This window comes from Coregonus clupeaformis, chromosome 24 (genome assembly GCF_020615455.1).
Source record: "Coregonus clupeaformis isolate EN_2021a chromosome 24, ASM2061545v1, whole genome shotgun sequence".
Taxonomy (NCBI): Eukaryota; Metazoa; Chordata; class Actinopteri; order Salmoniformes; family Salmonidae; genus Coregonus; species Coregonus clupeaformis.
Window position 1 is genome coordinate 37,915,801 of NC_059215.1, and position 23,348 is coordinate 37,939,148.

At 43.4% G+C, this 23,348-nt stretch overlaps 2 protein-coding genes and 2 long non-coding RNA genes across 5 annotated transcripts in view; all 4 read left to right on the forward strand.

Annotated features, from left to right (window-relative positions):
- The first annotated feature begins 496 nt into the window (after positions 1 to 496).
- LOC123481803 (vacuolar protein sorting-associated protein 13D-like) lies at positions 497 to 5,240 on the forward strand. The gene is made up of 4 exons (XM_045206883.1): positions 497 to 1,344; positions 1,452 to 1,570; positions 1,747 to 1,972; positions 5,050 to 5,240. Exons 1-3 carry the CDS (start codon positions 1,198 to 1,200, stop codon positions 1,778 to 1,780), a joined length of 300 nt encoding a protein of 99 aa, XP_045062818.1. The 5' UTR covers positions 497 to 1,197; the 3' UTR covers positions 1,781 to 1,972; positions 5,050 to 5,240.
- A 2,576-nt stretch (positions 5,241 to 7,816) lies between these two features.
- On the forward strand, positions 7,817 to 12,937 carry LOC121537457. Its single transcript, XR_006657323.1, has 5 exons — positions 7,817 to 7,879; positions 8,074 to 8,323; positions 10,181 to 10,242; positions 10,363 to 10,525; positions 12,852 to 12,937. It is a non-coding gene; the product is annotated as an uncharacterized LOC121537457 (long non-coding RNA).
- A 157-nt stretch (positions 12,938 to 13,094) lies between these two features.
- On the forward strand, positions 13,095 to 17,761 carry LOC123481804. Its single transcript, XR_006657324.1, has 3 exons — positions 13,095 to 13,197; positions 13,377 to 13,502; positions 17,723 to 17,761. It is a non-coding gene; the product is annotated as an uncharacterized LOC123481804 (long non-coding RNA).
- Positions 17,762 to 17,794: 33 nt separating this feature from the next.
- The window catches only part of LOC121537242 (vacuolar protein sorting-associated protein 13D-like), a 48,793-nt gene continuing 43,239 nt past the window's right edge, over positions 17,795 to 23,348 (forward strand). For both annotated transcript variants that reach the window (XM_045206885.1, XM_045206884.1), the window contains exons 1-5: positions 17,795 to 17,835; positions 18,606 to 18,758; positions 18,972 to 19,070; positions 19,267 to 19,392; positions 19,566 to 19,718. The gene's annotated coding sequence lies outside the window, so the exon portion shown is untranslated. The remainder of the gene's footprint in view (positions 17,836 to 18,605; positions 18,759 to 18,971; positions 19,071 to 19,266; positions 19,393 to 19,565; positions 19,719 to 23,348) is intronic.

Below are 23,348 nucleotides of genomic sequence, written 5' to 3' on the forward strand. Positions count from 1 at the left end.
TACACTACACATTCAATGAAACTGAAACAGTAAATGACTCCACCAATGCAACAGACATAAGGTTCAAGATCTATATTATCACATTTTCAATGTACCACATCAAAATAAATAAAAATAATAAACCCCATTGATTTTTCCACAACCCATGTCCAAATAACTTGCAAGCTTGCTTAAAGCCTGGGCGCGTTGGAGCAAAAAAAAAAAGACGACATACATAAAGTCACGAAGTACCCCACATTTGTAGTTACTCACTACTCATAGATATTGCCTCAGCAAAGTATAACAGTTCCGAGCAGGTGTCCTCACAAGATCCACAGCAAACACAGCTATCAATGCAGCCAGTACTCCCGTGGAAACCTGAACTCGTCGATCGTCCACAAGCAATTCTCTCCAGGTCTCGCGCGATGCTAGGCTAACCTTGAGGATGTCGAATGTCTCCACAATGCGAAGGCAGCTTCAGTCTCCACTAGATCTTTAATAACAAAATAAAAACACTCTCTTATAGAAAATAAAATCAGGATTTCCCTTCAAAACTCTGTAGGTATGTTTATGTTCTCTCTTTATCATTTCCTTTAGTCGTTTTTCTTCACCAACACCGATAACGTCTCTCCTCTCTTTCCTTTAACGTTTTCCCTCTACTTTTAAGCAGTCAACTCTCCCATTGGCCACAACTTAACAAGCTACCTCATTGGTCAAAACTCAACAAGATACGTGGGAAACTTAAACTTAAAAGTAAACCAACCTATTCACTTAAAAAATGGTCTCAGACCTGGTCTTCCTCTCCTACTTGGTCCGCCGCACCACCGCATCCCTGCTCAAGGAGCGCTGCCGCCTCAAACTCAAAGTGGAGCGCAACCTGGACAGGTGAGCCTAATGGGAAAGACGGGCTTGTTTCAGCAAGTGGGCTTGCTTCAGCAAGAACACTACTGTTGTCTTGCTTACATAATTGTTACCCACTGGGCAAACTTATGATATAATTTCAACAAGTTTTGCCTGTGGAAAATGGATAAATGTCCTAAACTGACTATCGTTGTTGCATATGTTTGTATGTTGCTAGTAACTATTGATTAATAATAGTTGTCCCTGTGTTCTGATGACTTGGGAATCCCAATGGAGACAAAAAATATGATATTTATTGATCGATTGATTTGACTGAATGATTGATTGACTAGTGTGCTGAGCCATACAGTACCAGACATGTCCATCCACTGCAGCCTGTCCTCGGTGCACTGCTCCCTGGACCTGGAGCGCTACCAGCTGATCCGAGGCCTGCTGGACAACAACCTGGGAGAGCCTGTCGAGGAGTTCCTCTGCCCGTACAACCTACAGGACCCCAGCAACTATGTGAGTACACACACACTCTACACTGTGGCAGACTGTCAATTATAGACTATTAATTGACTAACAATGTTGAGAGGGATTCTTCTGAGTGACTCCATGTGTGTCCCCAGACGGTGTTGAGTGGTGACGTGTACACCAGCCTGTCTGTCCTGGTGGACATGATGAACGTCAGTCTGGAGTTGCTGGACAGCCCGAAGGCCACTGGACAGAAACCATGCTCACTAGCCATGTTGGTGTTTACACTTCATTTTGACCACGAGGAGATATCAAGTGTTTGCTCTGTAGTTACTTTAGCCAATTACCAGGGATGGGGACAATTCCTATTTCTATTCAGTCAATTCAGGAAGTAAATGGACAGTCCAATTCCAACGTTCCTCACTGAAGCGCTCCTCTCCTACTCTGCAGGTTTGATTTCATGAAGTCCAAGCTGCTGTTTTAGAGTTTCTCCAATGGCTCCAAGTCTGTGAATCTGGTGTCTCACTCCCTCTTGGCATATGACACCTGTTACACCGTGGCCTGGCATGGACGCAGGCAGCAGTGCCAGGGGCAAGCACAATGTTTTCGACTGCATCCTGCAGCCCTCCAAGACGGGCACCAATCGGGCCACCCTCCAGCTGGAGCTGCATTACAGGTACATGCAATGTCTGCGGATAACATTTCTATGTGGTAACATGTATAAAGAAAATAACAGAGGTCCAAGCACAGAGCCTCGTGGAACGCCAAATTCAAAATCTTAATAATCTAATTAATACCTAAATCGATACATTCATTAAAGTGGTTCTTCAATAATTATGTATAATACTTGTTGGATGTGCATTTGGTTTTGAGCTGTTTAATTATGCTGTGATATTTTCACACATATCACTGATTTGATCCAGGAAGGACTTTTCTGAATGACAGTCAAGTGACGAACAGCTGTTGTGATAGTGCATGCAATGCAACAACAGCCCAAGTGCTGGAAAAAAGGTGTTTGCGAGGAATATCCAGAATATTTTGGTCTCATTAGTAATGCCGGTGAAGAGAGTTGTGCCTGGATCCACGCTGAATCTAATCCCTAGCGAATTGATGTTGATCATCTGTTGTCTGATTGGTTTATAGCAGGGTCTCCTTAGATTTAACAGAGAACGCATCAAGATAATGAGTTCATGTTTTCATATGTTTTTGGGCATCGAGGTAATGAGTTCATGTTTTCATATGTTTTTGGGCCTCGGATTGAACACTGAGACTATTGCGCAACACCCAATGCTATTCCTATTAATTATTCTGGATATAATGACAACAAATGACATAGCCTGGTGGGCTTCTTCACAAAATCATCTGGTAATGAAATAACATGACAAATACATTTTGGTTACATGTTACACCTGCAATGTTAAACTATACAAGAGGCTTGAAGTAGCCTACTTGAATTTGGATCTCAGAAATTCAAGTACGGGGATAGGCTTACCTTAAAAATCAAACATTTCCTCAATTTGGTCCTTGAAAAGTCCTTGTAATTATTTTAGCCAATTTATAAGTTCTCCTTCTCCCTTATAATTCTCCTTGATTTCATTTTTGATCCGTTTTTGTGAGAGGTGGCCACTTTTGTTTGTTTACCGCTGCTTCAATTGAAGGGTGTTGCGCTACTCTGTTGCGGTAAAACCACGTGCGGTTATTATGAGGATGACAACGTCTAATGCTGGCTTCATCTTGACTTTCCATACAAATCCTTCCATTACAAAATTAACCTAGTTTTTGGTCAATTTCTCATTATAAAAACAGCGATGGTGAGATTCCAATGATGAGATTAATGCTGCCACTATTCATGGCTTTATTATGTGTCTGCATCGGCCACATAGGCTACAGAAAAATCGCCATACTTGTATCCAATTTATTTAGTCAGGCAAATCCAGATTATTCTCACATATTTTAGAATGTAATAATAATTTGATTATCAATGCTTTGGCAAGGCCTAAATAAATGCAAAATTCTTAAAGTGGTAATGGCCTACTTTTCTTTTCACTTTTTGCATGCTATTTTTTGGGGGGGGTGGGGTTCTATATTAGGCCCTATATGTAAATTAGATAAATGATACAATTGTATAATGTTTAGGTCCTTGAAAAATACACAATTAGGTGCTTGAAAAAGTCCCTGAAAGTCCTTGAATTTGACTTGCCAATGTCTGTATGAACCCTGCACTGCAAATTGGCCAGTGTTGATTTTTCAGTGTAACATTTCTAGTGTTGATTCAGGAGTTAAATTCACTTTGTAAGATTGAAATTAACATTCAGTGGTGTAAAATCAACCCCAGTGTTGGTGTTAATAACCAGAGTTATTGTTTTACACTGTGGAGAGTAAAACAGTCTCATCAAAACCACACCCATCATTATCATATTTCCCAGCATGCTCTACTGCAGGTCGATTTTTTTAGGATTGTTTCTAATATCTGTGTTTTTTCATGTACATTGATTGATTGGTTAATCTTATGCTACACAAAAATAAATAACATTAATTTTTCTAAACTAATCCAATCAGTTAGTTAGATTTATTGCACCCCGTTACTGAAATGGTTGTTCCAGTTTAAATGGTTTAGGTAGTCTTCTTATCAACTTTTCTACCGCTGACAGTCATTCTGAATGCAGGTTGAGGGTGAATAAAAATTCCAACTGTTGGATATCCTAACTCTGGCTGGATTCCAATAGGAATTACACATCACTTTGCAAGCCAGCATAATGTGACTTGCAGGCCTGATGTGTCCTGTAAACCAGGAGTTTCCTAACACCAATATGTTAGGGTGTAAAATTAGGCCATCAAAGTAAGGCCTTATGATATATGTATTGTATTGTCATAGAGATACATTTTAATGATAGCATTCGCCTAGGTAAAAGTCACAGGCCTTTAAAATGAAAGAATGTAATAACCATGTTTCTGTCACTAACAAATACAGTCATGGGTGGTAACTCTACAATTCACTCGAAAAGAAAAGGCACTCTGGGAAATATGAAAATTAGACTTTACACCATACAGTGTTAAAACAACACCCAAAAATGATTTACTGTAATACTACAGGTGTTAATTTCTTACACTAAGAAAGTGAGTCCAGTTTATTCTAAATCAAGTGTTATGTTTTACACTGTAGATGTTGCGTATTACTCTACAGTAGAGCTATGCAAACACCACAATCAAGTTCACTTTAAGAGTTGAATGGGGAACACTGCAACACAGTTAAATCTTTAACACTTTCGAAAGTGTTATTTTAACACCAGTTCAGTGGGACTCATGTTAACTGAAAATAGTGTACATTTAGCACTTTCAGAGTTAAATGTACACCATTTGATTTTGCTGTGTGCTTAAAGGATGTTGTTGTATAGGTGGAGTTGGGGTCAATTTGCATATATTCTTGTTAAGTACACATGTGGAACTGCATAAAAATCTTTAGTATTTTTGTTTCAAACCATTTAGAAATGTTGATCCCAATGTCACATATTGGCCCCATTATTTATAGGAAGACCCAAATCTAAAATGGCACCCTTTTCCCTTTTGTAGTGCACTACTTTTGGCCAGGGCCTAGGGCTGTAATGGGCTCTGGCTGGGCTCTGGCCAAAAGTAGTGAACTACATAGGGAATAAGGTGCCATTTTGGACACGACTCTTTAGGCCTCATGTAGACACACAGGCCCACACTTACTAATCATTCGCTTCTCCTCCCTCCTTCTTTCTCTCCTGTCAGGTGCACTAGGGACTCTTCCTGTTTCGCTGTTGTCCTCAACAACCTGCGTGTGTTCCTCATCTTTGATTGGCTCCAGCTGGTTCGGGAAGTGGGCGGGTGGTGCGCCTCGCCACCGCTGGCCCAGCGGCAGCAATGACCCAGGCACCACAGGTACTGTCATGGCCAAGACAGTCAAGTGCGGCGTTTTCACCAAGAGGCAGGGACGGCTTGTTCAATAGGGCGATATGGGCGACGCACTGCCAAACGGGAAAAGGAAGGGATTTTTTTTCTAATCAATTATAAAAAAAAAAAAAAAAAATTTTATATATTTTTTTATAAATTTATAAAAAAATATATCACGGCAACAGCAGTTATCAGTGTTCACGTCTGATCTGCCAGCCACTAAATGTCAAATCAGGCTAAAGTCGTGCTTCAAATGGCCCGCCCGTTTTTGGGCGATTTCAGTCAGGTTGAAAATCGCCCAGAAGTCTCTCATAGCCTGTCACGTAAAATCTATTTTTTCCACATTTCAAAGCTTTCAATACATTCTCTATGGGTGTCTGTGTGCATGCACTTGCCGTCATACGTGGCGTAAGTTGAACGTATCTGAGACAATGGCGGCTATCCAGCGTCTATGTTGCGACCTGCAGTGTGGCGTTATTTTATGTTTTTAATTTGTAGACTTAGTTTACAAACATTCTGCAAACATTCTGCTTTGGACTGATCTTCGGTTTTGGACTGATCTTGTTGATCGTGTACATACCCGCTACGAACGGACTAAATAATGAAAAAGCTGCTGGCAGAGAGGTGGAGCCGCCACCTTCACCCTGGTCAGAGCGGACCGCGATCCTGGTAAGAGAGCGACTGTACCCCGACATTGAACTGCTTTCTGTGTCATTGAACCTTACTATTGTTGATAAAACAAGTTTACTGGAGAACGGAGAAAAAGTAGAGACTTTTGGACAAGGTGGATAATTGTATAATATAAGGCAGTTTATTCAGAGGTAAAGATATCTGCAATCGCGTTCACGGACCCGTTCGTCAAACTCTTAGGGAGCTATAAATCAAGCCCCATTACTTACCATATCAGATAAGAGAAATTGCTGCAGCTACATATATTTTACATCCTGGCCCTACATAGTTCACTATTTGCATCACTTACCAAAATATTACATGTGGTCATATATGCTTGGAAAGTGGAGATGCCATAGAAACGTCAAAAAAGTAAACATTGCTGGAGACACATTGCGTTTGCTAGCGAAGAGATTTGTTGTGGCAAATGAACTTGGGCTGGGAATTGCCAGGAACCTCACGATTAAGATATATGCATCAGCATTGCGAGTCTCATGATTCTATACGTATTGCGATTCGATACTGTGATTTTATTGCGCACCATATGTCTGTTGCAGAGGGATCAGAAAGCCATGAGAACGAGTTTTGATCAGTCATGGAAATAAAAGTGCTGAAAACAAATTGGCTCCCAATGTGAAAAGATTGAGAACAAGCTATGAAGGAACAATAATGGTGTTTTGGTGCAGGTACAGCCAACTAGCGCTAAAATATTGCGATATTGTCAATACAGTATATCGTAAAGTATCACTATGTAACTCGATTTCTTTCACCCCAATCCCTCAAATTAACGGTAAATAACTGAATTGTTTGCCCCACATTTAGCTAAGATGATTAGCTAGCCAGCTAAAATGTTTTATTTAGTTAGCAGTCGCATCTACAATAGTTTACTGTCAATAACATGTCTCCAAAAATGACGTGGTGTCTCCAATTGTGTTGACATTTTACAATTGCAATGCGCATCCATGAGTATCCACTTTCTGTAGCTCAGCTGGTAGAGCATGGTGCTTGTAACGCCAAGGTAGTGGGTTCGATCCCGGGACCACCCATACACAAAAATGTATGCACGCATGACTGTAAGTCGCTTTGGATAAAAGCGTCTGCTAAAGGCATATTATTATTATTATTATTATTATTATTATCTGAAGAGAGCGCAACATTGTGTGCAGACATTTTATGCAATAAATGAAGTAGGTTCAATCTAGTAGTTCTGATCTTCTGATTGGTCCTGATGAGTTGGGCGAGGTCCCCTCCCAGGCTACTGTCACTGTTGCATTGGCTCTGAGTCGGGTTCTCTGTCTTCAAATGTTCAGCCTAAGAGAGGGGATTTTTGTGTGTGTGTGTGTGTGTGTGTGTGTTTAACAGTGATGATGTGTGTGTGTGTGTGTGTTTAACAGTGATGATGTGTGTGTGTGTGTGTTTGTGTGTGTGTGTGTCCTCAGAGCAAGAACTCGTGAGTTGGAAGAACTGAGAGGCCTATGGCGTGGGTGTTGTCCTTGGCCACCTGCTGACAAGGCTGACAAGATAAGACCCTTTTGTCCATTGTTATTGGATAGGAACATAACTTATAACCAGCTCCTGACCTAAATAGATCTTAGCACAACATTTTACTCAACATATCATATTCCATATTCACTATAACAAATATATTTACTACGACATTAGCAAGAACCGCCACATCCTCAGCCGGCTAATCCAGTGTGTGAAGTTTTGCGGAGTGTTTGAGTTAGCTTTGCGAGGCAAAGATGAAACTGAGGGCTCCACCAACCCTGGTAAGCCAACACTTTTGAGATCAGTCAATAAATGCTTCTGGTATTGACTTATATGCTGCCCCTGTCTTCATGTTGTTGCTGGACATATCTTTTTTTAAATGTGTGTAGGTCACCTAAATCATCAGAAAAATTGCCCCTCCTGAGAATTTTTTCAGGAGCCGCCACTGCCAAGAGGTCCACTGTGCCTGTCATGCAGGATCGGTACCTGGAGGTCAAGATCAACGTGACAGGTGTTCAGAACACGTTTGCAGAAAGGCCATATAAAGCACCTGTTCATTTTCTGTTTAGACACATTTTGTCCCATTTCATGCCTACTGAACTGAACAGAACGGTTTATTGGAAATAAATCTATTTTGCGATTAGAACACTATTTGTAATCACTTCGATTATACAAAACATCTATGTGTCTCTGTTACCCTCACAGATCCAGTTCCCTGCTTTGGACATCCGGCTTTCTTACAACAACATTCAGCTCTTCCTGGCTATCGTCAAATCCATCCCCACCACCGGCTCTCCCGGGCCCAGCGACTCTGCCGACGACACCCTGGCCCTGGTAGTACCATCCATGGCCAGCCCCGACCCCTCCACCTCCCAAAAAGACACCTTCAGGCACAAGACGGAGGCCCTGCTAGGTATATCACCTGAGGCCTACAGGGGTGTAGTAAAGTTAAATGGTGAATATCCCCCCCACACACACACACTTAAAAATGTTGTTTTTTAAAGGCTTTTCCTACTAGCACTGACTTTGTTGATAACTACAAAAATAAAAAATAAAAAATATAAACGCAACATGTAACGTGTTGGTCCCATGTCTCATGAGCTGAAATAAAGTTCCCAGAAATTGTCCATACTCACAAAAAGCTTATTTCTATCGAATTGTGTGCACACATTTGTTTACATCCCTGTTAGTGAGCATTTCTCCTTTGCCAAGATAATCCATCCACCTGAGAGCTGTAGCGTATCAAAAAGCTGATTAAACAGCATGATCATTACACAGGTGCACCTTGTGCTGGGGACAATAAAAGGCCACTCTAAAATGTGCAGTTTTGTCACACAACATAATGCCACAGATGTTTCAAGTTTTGAGGGAATGTGCAATTGGCATTCTGACTGCAGGAATCTGCACCAGAGCTGTTGCCAGAGAATTGAATGTTCATTTCTCTACCATAAGAATTTGGCAGTATGGTTGGACGTACTGCCAAATTCATTTTGGCGAATTTGGCAGTACGTCCAACCGGCCTCACAACCGCAGACCACGTGTATGGTGTCGTGTGGGCCAGCAGTTTGCTGATATCAACGTTGTAAACGTAACCCCAACGACACCATTGTGCCCCATGGTGTCATTGGGGTTATGGTATGGGAAGGCATAAGCTACGGACGACAAACACATCGATGGCAATTTGAATGCACAGAGATACAGTGACAAGATCCTGAGGCCCATTGTCGTGCTATTCATCCGCCGCCATCACTTCATGTTTCAGCATGATAATGCACGGCCCCATGTCGCAAGGATCTATACACAATTCCTGGACGCTGAAAATGTCCTAGTACTTCCATGGACTGCATACATTGAGCATTTTTGGGATGCTATGGATATACATGTACGACAGCGTGTTCCAGTTCCCACCAAGATACAGCAACTTCGCACAGCCATTGAAGAGGGGTGGGACAACATTCCACAGGTGTAAGGACAGACGCTGGGAGACGAGAAGCAAGTACAGGGAATGAACATTTAATGAAAAAAACAGATAGGAACAAAACACCGACAGCGTCTGGACAACGGAAACTAAACAACATTAATGCAGACACCGGGATCAAACTGAGGAACAGACAGATATAGGTGACAGGTGTACGTAATGATGGGCAGCCTGGTGCCCTCGAGCACCAGGGAAGGGGAGCGGGAGCAGGCGTGACAACAGGCCACAATCAACAGCCTGATCAACTTTATGCAAAGGAGATGTGTCGCACTACACGAGGCAAATGGTGGTCACACCAGATACTGACTGGTTTTCTGATCCATGCCCCTACCTTTTTTTAAAGGTTATCTGTGACGAACAGGTGCATATCTGTATTCCCAGTCATGTGAAATCCATATATTAGGACCTAATGAATTTATTTCAATTGACTGATTTCCTTATATGAACTGTAACTCAGTTAAATCTAAAACGTAAAATTGTTGCATGTTGCGTTTATATTTTTGTTCAGTATACTTTATTGAGGGAAAATGTCCTTGCTACGACTCCAATATGTAGTTGTCTCACCTAGCTATCTTAAGATGAATGCAGTAATTGTAAGTCGCTGTAGATCATCTGCTAAATGACTAAAATGTTAAAATGTAGTGTTTACATAGCTATTATGCAAAAATAGTCATGTTAGCATTTCAATTTTTTTACCACTACCTCTTTCTGTTTTTGTTCCTCGCCACATCCTGACCCATGAGTGTTGAAATAACACTGTTATAACTCACAAGCAGATACGCATCACAGCTTGTTACCATAACCCTGGTATGACGTGATATGTTTTGTCCTCAGAAGGTCAGCTGACTCGGTTACAGGATCTAGGCTTCAGGAAGGAGCACTGATCCACTGCAAAGGTGAGGAGGCTCTAGCTACCATCCTCTAACAATCTCCTCTCAGTAGGAATAAAATAGGGCCTCACTTTTCATACATGATATGGAATTGTGTGTCTGTGTCTGTCTGTGTGTCCCTCCCAGGCCAACTGGACCAGGCTGCCACATGGCTGCTGGAGAATGCAGAGACCATGGTGGGTCATGCCCGGGGCAGGGCAGACTCGGACTCGGCCAGCCATTTGTCGCATCTGCTTCATCGACGACTGTCTCGACTGTGACATCCCACTGGCCGAGTTCACCTTCTCACGTCAGTTTGAGTCCCTTGACCTTTATATACAGTCGTGGTCAAAAGTTTTGAGAATGACACAAGTATTGGTCTTCACAAAGTTTGCTGCTTCAGTGTTTTTAGATATTTTTGTCAGATGTTACTATGGTATACTGAAGTATAATTACAAGCATTCCATAAGCGTCAAAGGCTTTTATTGACAATTACATTAAGTTTATGCAAAGAGTCAATATTTGCAGTGTTGACCCTTCTTTTTCAAGACCTCTGCAATCCGCCCTGGCATGCTGTCAATTAACTTCTGGGCCACATCCTGACTGATGGCAGGCCATTCTTGCATAATCAATGCTTGGAGTTTGTCAGAATTTGTGGGTTTTTGTTTGTCCACCCGCCTCTTGAGGATTGACCACAAGTTCTCAATGGGATTAAGGTGTGGGGAGTTTCCTGGCCATGGACCCAAAATGTCGATGTTTTGTTCCCCGGGCCACTTAGTTATCACTTTTACCTTATGGCAAGGTGCTCCATCATGCTGGAAAAGGCATTGTTCGTCACCTCCCGAGTGGCGCAGTGGTCGCTAGAGATCCTGGTTCGAATCCAGGCTCTGTCGTAGCCGGCCGCGACCGGGAGACCCATGGGGTGGCGCATAATTGGCCCTGCGTCGTCCAGGGTAGGGGAGGGAATGGCCGGCAGGGATGTAGCTCAGTTGGTAGAGCATGGCGTTTGCAACGCCAGGGTTGTGGGTTCAATTCTCACGGGGGGCCACTATGAAAAATAAAATAATGTATGCACTCACTAACTGTAAGTCGCTCTGGATAAGAGCGTCTGCTAAATGACTAAAATGTAAATGTAAATGTCACCAAACTGTTCTTGGATGGTTGGTAGAAGTTGCTCTCGGAGGATGTGTTGGTACCATTCTTTATTCATGGCTGTGTTCTTAGGCAACATTGTGAGCCCACTCCCTTGGCTGAGAAGCAACCCCACACATGAATGGTCTCAGGATGCTTTACTGTTGGCATGACACAGGACTGATGGAAGCGCTCACCTTGTCTTCTCCGGACAAGCTTTTTTCCGGATGCCCCAAACAATCGGAAAGGGGATTCATCAAAGAAAATGACTTTACCCCAGTCCTCAGCAGTCCAATCCCTGTACCTTTTGCACAATATCAGTCTGTCCCTGATGTTTTTCCTGGAGAGAAGTGGCTTCCTCGCTACCCTTCTTGACACCAGGCCATCCTCCAAAAGTCTTTGCCTCACTGTGCGTGCAGATGCACTCACACCTGCCTGCTGTCATTCCTGAGCAAGCTCTGCACTGGTGGTACCCCGATCCCGCAGCTGAATCAACTTTAGGAGACGGTCCTGGCGCTTGCTGGACTTTCTTGGGCGCCCTGAAGCCTTCTTCACAACAATTGAACCTCTCTCCTTGAAGTTCTTGATGATCCGATAAATGGTTGATTTAGGTGCAATCTTACTAGCAGCAATATCCTTGCCTGTGAAGCCCTTTTTGTGCACAGCAATGATGACGGCACGTGTTTCCTTGCAGGTAACCATGGTTAACAGAGGAAGAACAGTGATTTCAAGCACCACCCTCCTTTTAAAGCTTCCAGTCTGTTATTCTAACTCAATCAGCATGACAGAGTGATCTCCAGCCTTGTCCTCGTCAACACTCTCACCTGTGTTAACGAGAGAATCACTGACATGATTTCAGCTGGTCCTTTTGTGGCAGGGCTGAAATGCAGTGGAAATGTTTTTTTGGGATTACATTAATTTTCATGGCAAAGACTTTGCAATTAATTGCAATACATCTGATCACTCTTCATAACATTCTGGAGTATATGCAAATTGGCATCATAAAAACTGAGGCAGCAGACTTTGTGAAAATTTATATTTGTGTCATTCTCAAAACTTTTGACCACGACTGTACAGTACCAGTCAAAAGTTTGGACACACCTACTCATTCAAGGGTTTTTCTTAAATCAAAATATATTTTATATTTGAGATTCTTCAAAGTAGCCACCCTTTACCTTGATGACAGCTTTGCACACTCTTGGCATTCTCTCAACCAGCTTCATGAGGTGTCACCTGGAATGCTTTTCCAACAGTCTTGAAGGATTTTCCACTTCCACTTGGAAGGAACTCACCTTTTCATGTCATTTTCACTGTGTATTTTTGGAGTTTGGATGAAAGCAACAGACAGAAGTTGGAACAACCTGAAAACTCTGTCTGTTTTATAGCTACTTAACATTCAGTTACCATGTATACTGATAGTATGTAATATAATGTTAGTGGTATATACTGTAGTGTTAGTACTATAACATAACAACTATGTAATGTCTTCTGAACTCAAATGGCAGGCCTCTATGTACTGCAGCGGATCGGCTCGACCCAGGAGGGAAACCGCAGCTTCACTTTGTAAGGGGACTACTACAACAGAGAACTGTCAGGTGAGCATGCTGGTGATGAACACCAGGTGGCAGGCAGTCACAACATTTAGCTTTAACCCACATCAAAATTATCCTGTAATGATCTTAACCACTGTTCCATTGTGTGTGTGTGTGTGTGTGTGTGTGTTCATATCTCTGTGTGTCTGTTTCCTGACTTGGCAGCAGCAGGCTGCAGGGCGCCTCCACCCATCGCGCCTCAAGATGGGCATCCACGCCAAGCAGAGACTGGACATCAACGTCACCTCTGTCCTCCTGGGTATGACCTGCACTGCCCACTATTTGGACACAGTGGATGCTTCTGACACGGCAGCCTATTCCCTATGGCACATGCTGGAGAAGACAGATTTTGGGCCCAGTTATCCCTCTCGCTTTGCTTCTTCCGCTCTGATTTGAGTGTCCTCCTCACTTTGCTACCGCCCTCTTCTGGCCACACAGAGCAGTACAGCCTCACCAAGAGCTCCTGGCTGGCTGACGACTGCAAGAAAGAGGAGCAGCCTCCCCAAGCCTCGGCAGCCCTATCCTGGATGGGCTCCTCAGTGGACCCCCTTGCATTCGGACAGAGTGAGTACTGTTTCCCCCAAGTTTACTCACACACGCATCACTTGTTATGGGCTGAAAATAGCCACAGTAGAAAAAAGTACAGCCCTCATTCTCACTTGCTCCAGCACATTACTGTATTAGTTAGTGAGTAGTTACAAAAATCAGATTTAATATACGTTTGTTTTGGAGTATATTATTGTGTGGTTCCCACGTTATTCTATGCTAACATTTCGATAGTGCCAGCATTTCTTGTATTTCTATTTGTATCACATGTAATTTTGTGTAGATTTGAGTGATTTCTTTACAATTCAACAAAGCTTTACACAGATGCATTGGAAACCTGCCTGAATTATTTCTGCCTTCGCATGGTTATTGCACATTTGGATTGTTTGACGAAAATGTTGCCACAAGTGTTGGGAATGACAGTCTATTAACACAGCTCCTTTGCCTTGTCAAAATGGTGTATTAAGCGTTAAGACTGGCTCATGTTTTTATTAAATCATTTTGGTAACTCTTTACTTTACGGTCCTAGGCCTATATAGGTCTATCGTGTCTAAATTATGCTATCAGCTAACACAGTTGTATAGACTGTTTATAACTGTTTACGACATTTGTTATTGCCTTATTATGACAGTGTAGGCCTTATGGTGGAGGGCTTCAAGTCAAAGTAAGAGTTCTGTTAAGATGTTATTTAGCTTAGATCCAGGTCTTTTGATTGGTAGTATGACAACATAACATAAAACACACTTGTCATGGTTGGTAATTTAAAAAAATATATATATATAATCCCACCCTGACGTTTGCCCTCTCTTCTGACCCCTTGCATATCTCTCCTCTCTGTGGTAACTGTCTCTCTCTGCTGTCAGGTGTCCCTCTTGCCTACCTTAGAACTACAGTTGAAGTCGGAAGTTTACATACACCTTAGCCAAAAACATTTCAACTCAGTTTTTCACAATTCCTGACATTTAATCCTAGTAAGAATTCCCTGTTTTAGGTCAGTTAGGATCACCACTTTATTTTAAGAATGTGAAATGTCATAATAATAGTAGAGAGAATGATTTATTTCAGCTTTTATTTCTTTCATCACATCCCCGCTCAATTAGTATTTGGTAGCATTGCCTTTAAATTGTTTAACTTCGGTCAAACCAAGATGGCGTAGCAGTGCGTTCGTGTTTTCTATAGTGTCCTCATGTAAATAGCCTGTTTTTTTTTTTTTTTTGTTCTTTTTCATATATTTTCGTATATATTTTTCAATCTCACTTTCCATCTGTTAACTAAATATACTTTCCTGCAACCCGCCTCACCCAATGTGGAACGGATTCTATTATTAATTTTTATCCAGAACCTCTGGCTGAAACTAGCCAGCTAACTAGCTACTCGCTATTAGCCACCGTTAGCGGTCTTCACCATTGTCCATGGCCTGCACTACCTACCAGCCAGCTCTAGCCTGGACAATTATCGGCCAGTCTGCACATCGCGCTATCGAGCCAGAGCATATCGGATTTTCTGCCGGAATCACTGGATCTTAACACCGGATCATCGCAACTAGCTAGCTGCAACCGAGTGGCTGTTGTTGTTGTTGGCTAATCACCACTGTCCGAAGCTAGCCCCAGTTAGCCTTGAGCTAGCCTCGAGTCAGGCCTATCTCCCGGCTATCTACCTCTCTGTCAACCAGACGGGACCTCCTAGTGTTGACACGGAGCCCCACCGATCCAATCCGACTGGTCTGCCGACGTAATCGTCTGATGTGGTTTCAACAGGCTTCCCGTTGCAACGACCATGAAGATCCATCTGCTAGCCCCGGCCCGCTAGCACGCGCAATCAACAGCCGTGCCTCCTGCTCGCCTGTGCTTTAGCAGCCTACGATCTGCTCCCGGACTTACTTAGTGCTGTTCACTGGACCTTATGATCACTCAGCTACACAGCTAATGCCTGCTGGACTGTTCCTTTACACGGTATCCCATCCTGTTTATCTGTTTAGCCTCAGCCCAAACTTTCGTCACCATTACCAGTTGTTGTCTTGGCCCTCTTGAATAACACCTGTGATTGCATTATGCCTCTCTCCCATGTCAATATGCCTAGCCATTTGCTGTTTGGGTTAGTTCTTATTATACAATATCACTGTAGAGCCCCAAGTTCAGCTCAACCAGCCTCAGAGAGCTCCTTTGTCCCACCCCCCATACACGCGGACACCGGCACAATCAGTACCTCCAGTGATGCTATCTCTTTCATAGTTACCCAATGCTTACAGTGAGGGAAAAAAGTATTTGATCCCCTGCTGATTTTGTACGTTTGCCCGCTGACAAAGAAATGATCAGTCTATAATTTTAATGGTAGGTTTATTTAAACAGTGAAAGACAGAATAACAACAACAAAATCCAGAAAAACATTATAAATTGATTTGTATTTTAATGAGGGAAATAAGTATTTGACCCCCTCTCAATCAGAAAGATGTCTGGCTCCCAGGTGTCTTTTATACAGGTAACAAGCTGAGATTAGGAGCACACTCTTGTTTTTCTGCTAAGGGGACAGGACAACTTCACCGCATCAAAGGGACGATGGACGGGGCCATGTACCACAGAAGCAATCAATCAATCAGATTCCAAACTCTCCACCATGGCCAAGACCAAAGAGCTCTCCAAGGATGTCAGGGACAAAATTGTAGACCTACACAAGGCTGGAATGGGCTACAAGACCATCGCCAAGCAGCTTGGTGAGAAGGTGACAACAGTTGGTGCGATTATTCGCAAATGGAAGAAACACAAAATAACTGTCAATCTCCCTCGGCCTGGGGCTCCATGCAAGATCTCACCTCGTGGAGTTGCAATGATCATGAGAACGGTGACGAATCAGCCCAGAACTGCACGGGAGGATCTTGTCAATGATCTCAAGGCAGCTGGGACCATAGTCACCAAAAAAACAATTTGTAACACACTACGCCGTGAAGGACTGAAATCCTGCAGCGCCCGCAAGGTCCCCCTGCTCAAGAAATCACATATACAGGGCCGTCTGAAGTTTGCCAATGAACATCTGAATGATTCAGAGGAGAACTGGGTGAAAGTGTTGTGGTCAGATGAGACCAAAATCGAGCTCTTTGGCATCAACTCAACTCGCCGTGTTTGGAGGAGGAGGAATGCTGCCTATGACCCCAATAACACCATCCCCACCGTCAAACATGGAGGTGGAAACATTATGCTTTGGGGGTGTTTTTCTGCTAAGGGGACAGGACAACTTCACCGCATCAAAGGGACGGTGGACGGGGCCATGTACCGTCAAATCTTGGGTGAGAACCTCCTTCCCTCAGCCAGGGCATTGAAAATGGGTCGTGGATGTATTCCAGCATGACAATGACCCAAAACACACGGCCAAGGCAACAAAGGAGTGGCTCAAGAAGAAGCACATAAAGGTCCTGGAATGGCCTAGCCAGTCTCCAGACCTTAATCCCATAGAAAATCTGTGGAGGGAGCTGAAAGTTCGAGTTGCCAAACGTCAGGCTCGAAACCTTAATGACTTGGAGAAGATCTGCAAAGAGGAGTGGGACAAAATCCCTCCTGAGATGTGTGCAAACCTGGTGGCCAACTACAAGAAACGTCTGACCTCTGTGATTGCCAACAAGGGTTTTGCCACCAAGTACTAAGTCATGTTTTGCAGAGGGGTCAAATACTTATTTCCCTCATTTAAAATGCAAATCAATTTCTAACATTTTTTAGATGCGTTTTTCTGGATTTTTTTGTTGTTATTCTGTCTCTCACTGTTCAAATAAACCTACCATTAAAATAATGTATTTGTCAGTGGGCAAACGTACAAAATCAGCAGGGGATCAAATAATTTTTTCCCTCACTGTATTTGAGCTGTTCTTGCCAAATAGGACTATATTTTGTATACCCCCCTACCTTGTCACAGCACAACTGATTGGCTCAAACGCATTAAGAAGGAAAGAAATTCCACAAATTCACTTTTAAGAAGGCACAGCTGTTAATTTAAATGCATTCCATGTGACTACCTCATGACGCTGGTTGAGAGAATGCCAAGAGTGTGCAAAGCTGTCATCAAGGCAAAGGGTGGCTATTTGAAAAATCTCAAATATATTTTAATTTATTTTTCACTTTTTTGGTTACTACATGATTCCATATGTGTTATTTCATAGTGTTGTTGTCTTCACTATTATTCTACAATGTAGAAAATAGTAAAAATAAAGAAAAACCCTTGAATGAGTAGGTGTTCTAAAACTTTTACCACAGGTGGACTCCAATCAAGTTGTCGAAACATCTCAAGGATGATCAATGGAAACAGGATGCACCTGAGCTCAATTACGAGTCTCATAGCAAAGGGTCTGAATACTTATGTAATTAAGGTATTTCAGTTTTTTATTGTTAATACATTTGCAAAAAAAATCTAAAACCTGTTTTCGCTTTGTCATTATGGGGTATTGTGTGTAGATTGATGAGGATTTTTATTTATTTAATCCATTTTAGAATAAGGCTGTAACGTAACAAAATGTGGAAAAGTCAAGGGGTCTGAATACTTTCCGAATGTACTGTATATAGACACCTAAGGGCCTCCCGAGTGGCGCAGCGGTCTAAGGCGCTGCATCGCAGTGCAAGCTGCGTTACTACAGATCCTGGTTCGATACCAGGCTGTGTCGCAGCCGGCCGTAACCGGGAGACCCATGAGGCGACGCACAATTGGCCCAGCGTCGTCCGGGTTAGGGGAGGGTTTGGACGGCCGGAATGTCCTTGTCCCATCGCGCTGTAGCTACTCCTATGGCGGGCCGGGCGCATGCCTGCTGACACGGTCGCCAGGTGTACAGTGTTTCCTCCGACACATTGGTGCGGCTGGCTTCTGGGTTAAGCATGCATTGTGTCAAGAAGCAGTGCGGCTTGGCAGGGTTGTGTTTCTCGACCTTCGCCTCTCCTGAGTCCGTACAGGAGTTGCAGCGATGGGACAAGACTGTAACTACCAATTGGATATGACGAAATTGGGGAGTAAATATATATATAAAAAGAATATATATATATATATATATATATATATATGTAGACATCTAAAACAAAGTCTCACCAAACATTGCTTCCAAATAGAATAGAGCTCCATTTTCATTTACTGTCCCCCTCTGTGTTGGAGGGGCTGTTTGACGGGGCTGAAGTGGTTCTGGGGCAGGCTGCAGGCCTGCTGGAGCTTGGCCCAGAGCAGCAGTTCATTAACCAGAAGATGAGGCCTGGCTCCGGGGTGCTGTCTGTCCATGTCCTGCCTGACGGACCCACACGAGTCCCGCAGGTTAGTTTTTGGGGTATTTTTGAGTTGGGGTCAGTTCCATTTCAAAAGAAGTCAATTCTAATGACAAATTGAAATTCAACTCCTGAACGTTAGATTATCTAGCTCTAGAACTGAATTCAGTTCTGATATTGTATAGTTGACCCTGTATAGTTTCCATACTTTCATGTTGGTTTCATGTCTGCTGGTAATTAGAATATGGTGTTGCTACTATAGATCAGTGACTTCAACCAGCGGCGAATTAACCGGACATCCCCGAGCACAGAGGAGGACCAGAACAAAGACAATGTTCAGATTCCAGAGCAGGAACTGGAGGTACACTCATTAACCATTAAAAGTGTATATAAATACCTTTGCTCTTCCTACCCATAGCCAAGATCTTTGGTGATCTTTCTTGTCACGTAAGACTAACCCACCATGACCACCATTCATTCTGTCTGTCTCTCTCTCTCTCTCTCTCTCTCGCTCTGTCTGTCTGTCTGTCTGTCTGTCTGTCTGGTCTGTTGTTCAGGTGTTGGTGAACTTGGAGGAATAGCTGCTAGAAGAGCTGGTGTTCACTACGCTGTTGAGTATAGACGTCCAATTCACGCACACCGCAGCCAACGAGGTCCTGGAGATGGGGATCCAGAACATCCAGGTAATCCCTCCTAAACCATTCATGTTCCTAACCCCTTTAGTGCATCTTAACTTTTACAACTGTATGGTAAACTATCAACTGAGGAATCTGATTTGTAATTGTGCCGACATGTATTGAGTTCCTCTCTCTCTCTCTCTCTCTCTCTCTCTCTCTCTCCCCTCCCCCTCCACCAGGTGGATAACCAGCTCCTGGGCACCACTCAGCTGGTGATGCTGTGTGTGTCCCTAGGCTCCAGTAGTGATAGCAACATTGTGGACACTGGCGCCGCCCTGCAGGTCAACTCCGTTAAAGTCCCCAGCAGCCTCATGCTCACCGACATCTTCAAGGTAAGGCCTGACTGCCAAGTTCACTTAAAGTTTACAGCACCTCAGACATGAACTTACTCAACCAGGGTCCAGGTGTACCTGTGGATGTATTTCAAGGCCTACCTTCAAACTCAGTGCTTCTTTGCTTGACATCATGGGAAAATCAAAAGAAATCAGCCAAGTCCTCAGAAAAAAAATTGTAGACCTGCACAAGTCTGGTTCATCCTTGGGAGCAATTTCCAAACGCCTGAAGGTACCACATTCATCTGTACAAACAATAGTACGCAAGTATAAACACCATGGGACCACGCAGCCGTCATACCGCTAATGAAGGAGACGCGTTCTATCTCCTAGAGATGAACGTACTTTGGTGAGAAAAATGCAAATCAATCCCAGAACAACAGCAAAGGACCTTGTGAAGATGCTGGAGGAAACAGGTACAAAAGTATCTATATCCACAGTAAAACGAGTCCTATATCGACATAACCTGAAAGGCCGCTCAGCAAGGAAGAAGCCACTGCTCCAAAACCGCCATAAAAAAGCCAGACTACGGTTTGCAACTGCACATGGGGACAAAGATCGTACTTTTTGGAGAAATGTCCTCTGGTCTGATGAAACAAAAATAGAACTGTTTCGCCATAATGACCATCGTTATGTTTGGAGGACAAAGGGTGTGGCTTGCAACCTATAGAACATTTGTGGGCAGAACTGAAAAAGCATGTGCGAGCAAGGAGGCCTACAAACCTGACTCAGTTACACCAGCTCTGTCAGTAGGAATCGGCCAAAATTCACCCAACTTATTGTGGAAGCTTGTGGAAGTCTATCTGAAACGTTTGACCCAAGTTAAACAATTTAAATTCAATGCTACCAAATACTAATTGAGTGTATGTAAACTTCTGACCCACTTGGAATGTGATGAAAGAAATAAAAGCTGAAAGAAATAATTCTCTCTACTATTATTCTGACATTTCACATTCTTAAAATAAAGTGGTGATCCTAACTGACCTAAGACAGGGAATTTTTACTAGGATTAAATGTCAGGAATTGTGAAAAACTGAGTTTAAATGTACAGTGGGGAGAAAAAGTATTTAGTCAGCCACCAATTGTGCAAGTTCTCCCACTTAAAAAGATGAGAGAGGCCTGTAATTTTCATCATAGGTACACGTCAACTATGACAGACAAATTGAGAAAAAAAATTCCAGAAAATCACATTGTAGGATTGTTAATGAATTTATTTGCAAATTATGGTGGAAAATATGTATTTGGTCACCTACAAACAAGCAAGATTTCTGGCTCTCACAGACCTGTAACTTCTTCTTTAAGAGGCTCCTCTGTCCAACACTCGTTACCTGTATTAATGGCACCTGTTTGAACTTGTTATCAGTATAAAAGACACCTGTCCACAACCTCAAACAGTCACACTCCAAACTCCACTATGGCCAAGACCAAAGAGCTGTCAAAGGACACCAGAAACAAAATTGTAGACCTGCACCAGGCTGGGAAGACTGAATCTGCAATAGGTAAGCAGCTTGGTTTGAAGAAATCAACTGTGGGAGCAATTATTAGGAAATGGAAGACATACAAGACCACTGATAATCTCCCTCGATCTGGGGCTCCACGCAAGATCTCACCCCGTGGGGTCAAAATGATCACAAGAACGGTGAGCAAAAATCCCAGAACCACACGGGGGACCTAGTGAATGACCTGCAGAGAGCTGGGACCAAAGTAACAAAGCCTACCATCAGTAACACACTACGCCGCAAGGGACTCAAATCCTGCAGTGCCAGACGTGTCCCCCTGCTTAAGCCAGTACATGTCCAGGCCCGTCTGAAGTTTGCTAGAGTGCATTTGGATGATCCTGAAGAGGATTGGGAGAATGTCATATGGTCAGATGAAACCAAAATAGAACTTTTTGGTAAAAACTCAACTCGTCGTGTTTGGAGGATAAAGAATGCTGAATTGCATCCAAAGAACACCATGCCTACTGTGAAGCATGGGGGTGGAAACATCATGCTTTGGGGCTGTTATTCTGCAAAGGGACCAGGACGACTGATCTGTGTAAAGGAAAGAATGAATGGGGCCATGTATCGTGAGATTTTGAGTGAAAACCTCCTTCCATCAGCAAGGGCATTGAAGATGAAACGTGGGTGGGTCTTTCAGCATGACAATGATCCCAAACACACCGCCCGGGCAACGAAGGAGTGGCTTCGTAAGAAGCATTTCAAGGTCCTGGAGTGGCCTAGCCAGTCTCCAGATCTCAACCCCATAGAAAATCTTTGGAGGGAGTTGAAAGTCTGTGTTGCCCAGCGACATCCCCAAAACATCACTGCTCTAGAGGAGATCTGCATGGAGGAATGGGCCAAAATACCAGCAACAGTGTGTGAAAACCTTGTGAAGACTTACAGAAAACGTTTGACCTGTGTCATTGCCAAAAAAATGATATATAACAAAGTATTGAGAAACGTTTGTTATTGACCAAATACTTATTTTCCACCATAATTTGCAAATAAATTCATTAAAATTCCTACAATGTGATTTTCTGGAGAAAAAAAATCTCATTTTGTCTGTCATAGTTGACGTGTACCTATAATGAAAATTACAGGCCTCTCTCATCTTTTTAAGTGGGAGAACTTGCACAATTGGTGGCTGACTAAATACTTTTTTTCCCCACTGTATTTGGCTAAGGTGCATGTAACCTTCCGACTTCAACTGTAGGTGTTACTTTTGTCCAGGTGGAAAAGGGCAGTGTGGAGTGCAATTGAGATTGCGTCATCTGTGGATCTGTTGGGGCAGTATGCGAATTGGAGTGGGTCTCGGGTTTCTGGGATGATGGTGTTGATGTGAGCCATGACCAACCTTTCAAAGCACTTCATGGCTACAGATTTGAGTGCTACGGGTCAGTAGTCCCGAGTGGCGCAGTGGTCTAAGGCACTGCATCGCAGTGCTAGCTGTGCCACTAGAGATCCTGGTTCGAATCCAGGCTCTGTCGTAGCCGGCCGCGACCGGGAGACCCATGGGGCGGCGCACAATTGGCCCAGCGTCGTCCAGGGTAGGGGAGGGAATGGCCGGCAGGGATGTAGCTCAGTAGAGCATGGTGTTTGCAACGCCAGGGTTGTGGGTTCGATTCCCACGGGGGGCCAGTATGAAAAACATAAAATAATGTATGCACTAACTGTAAGTCGCTCTGGATAAGAGCGTCTGCTAAATGACTAAAATGTAAATGTAAAATGTAGTCATTTAGGCAGGTTACCTTGGTGTTCTTGGGCACATGGACAATGGTGGTCTGCTTGAAAAATGTAAGTATTACAGACTCGGTTGGGACATGCTGAAAATGTCAGTGAAGACACTTGCCAGTTGGTCAGCGCATGCTCTGAGTACACATCCTGGTAATCTGTCTGGCCAAGCGGCCTTGTGACTATTGATCTGTTTAATGGTCTTACTCACATCGGCTACGGAGAGCGTGATCACACAGTTGTCTGGAACAGCTGGTGCTCTCATGCATGCTTCAGTGTTGCTTGCCTCGAGGCGCGCATATAAGTTATTTAGTTCGTCTGGTAGGCTCGTGTCACTGGGCTGCTCGCAGCTGGGCTTCCCTTTGTAGTCCGTAATAGTTTGCAAGCCCTGCCACATCCGACGAGCATCGGAGCCGGT

What these genes read in the sequence shown, in the direction of transcription:
- LOC123481803 (XM_045206883.1), top strand. Translation starts at nt 1,198, where the DNA reads ATGTCCATCCACTGCAGCCTGTCCTCGGTGCACTGCTCCCTGGACCTG. An exon ending in TACAGGACCCCAGCAACTAT is followed by an intron (nt 1,345 to 1,451) that starts GTGAGTACACAC and finishes GTGTGTCCCCAG; the next exon opens with ACGGTGTTGAGTGGTGACGT. An exon ending in AAACCATGCTCACTAGCCAT is followed by an intron (nt 1,571 to 1,746) that starts GTTGGTGTTTAC and finishes CCTACTCTGCAG; the next exon opens with GTTTGATTTCATGAAGTCCA.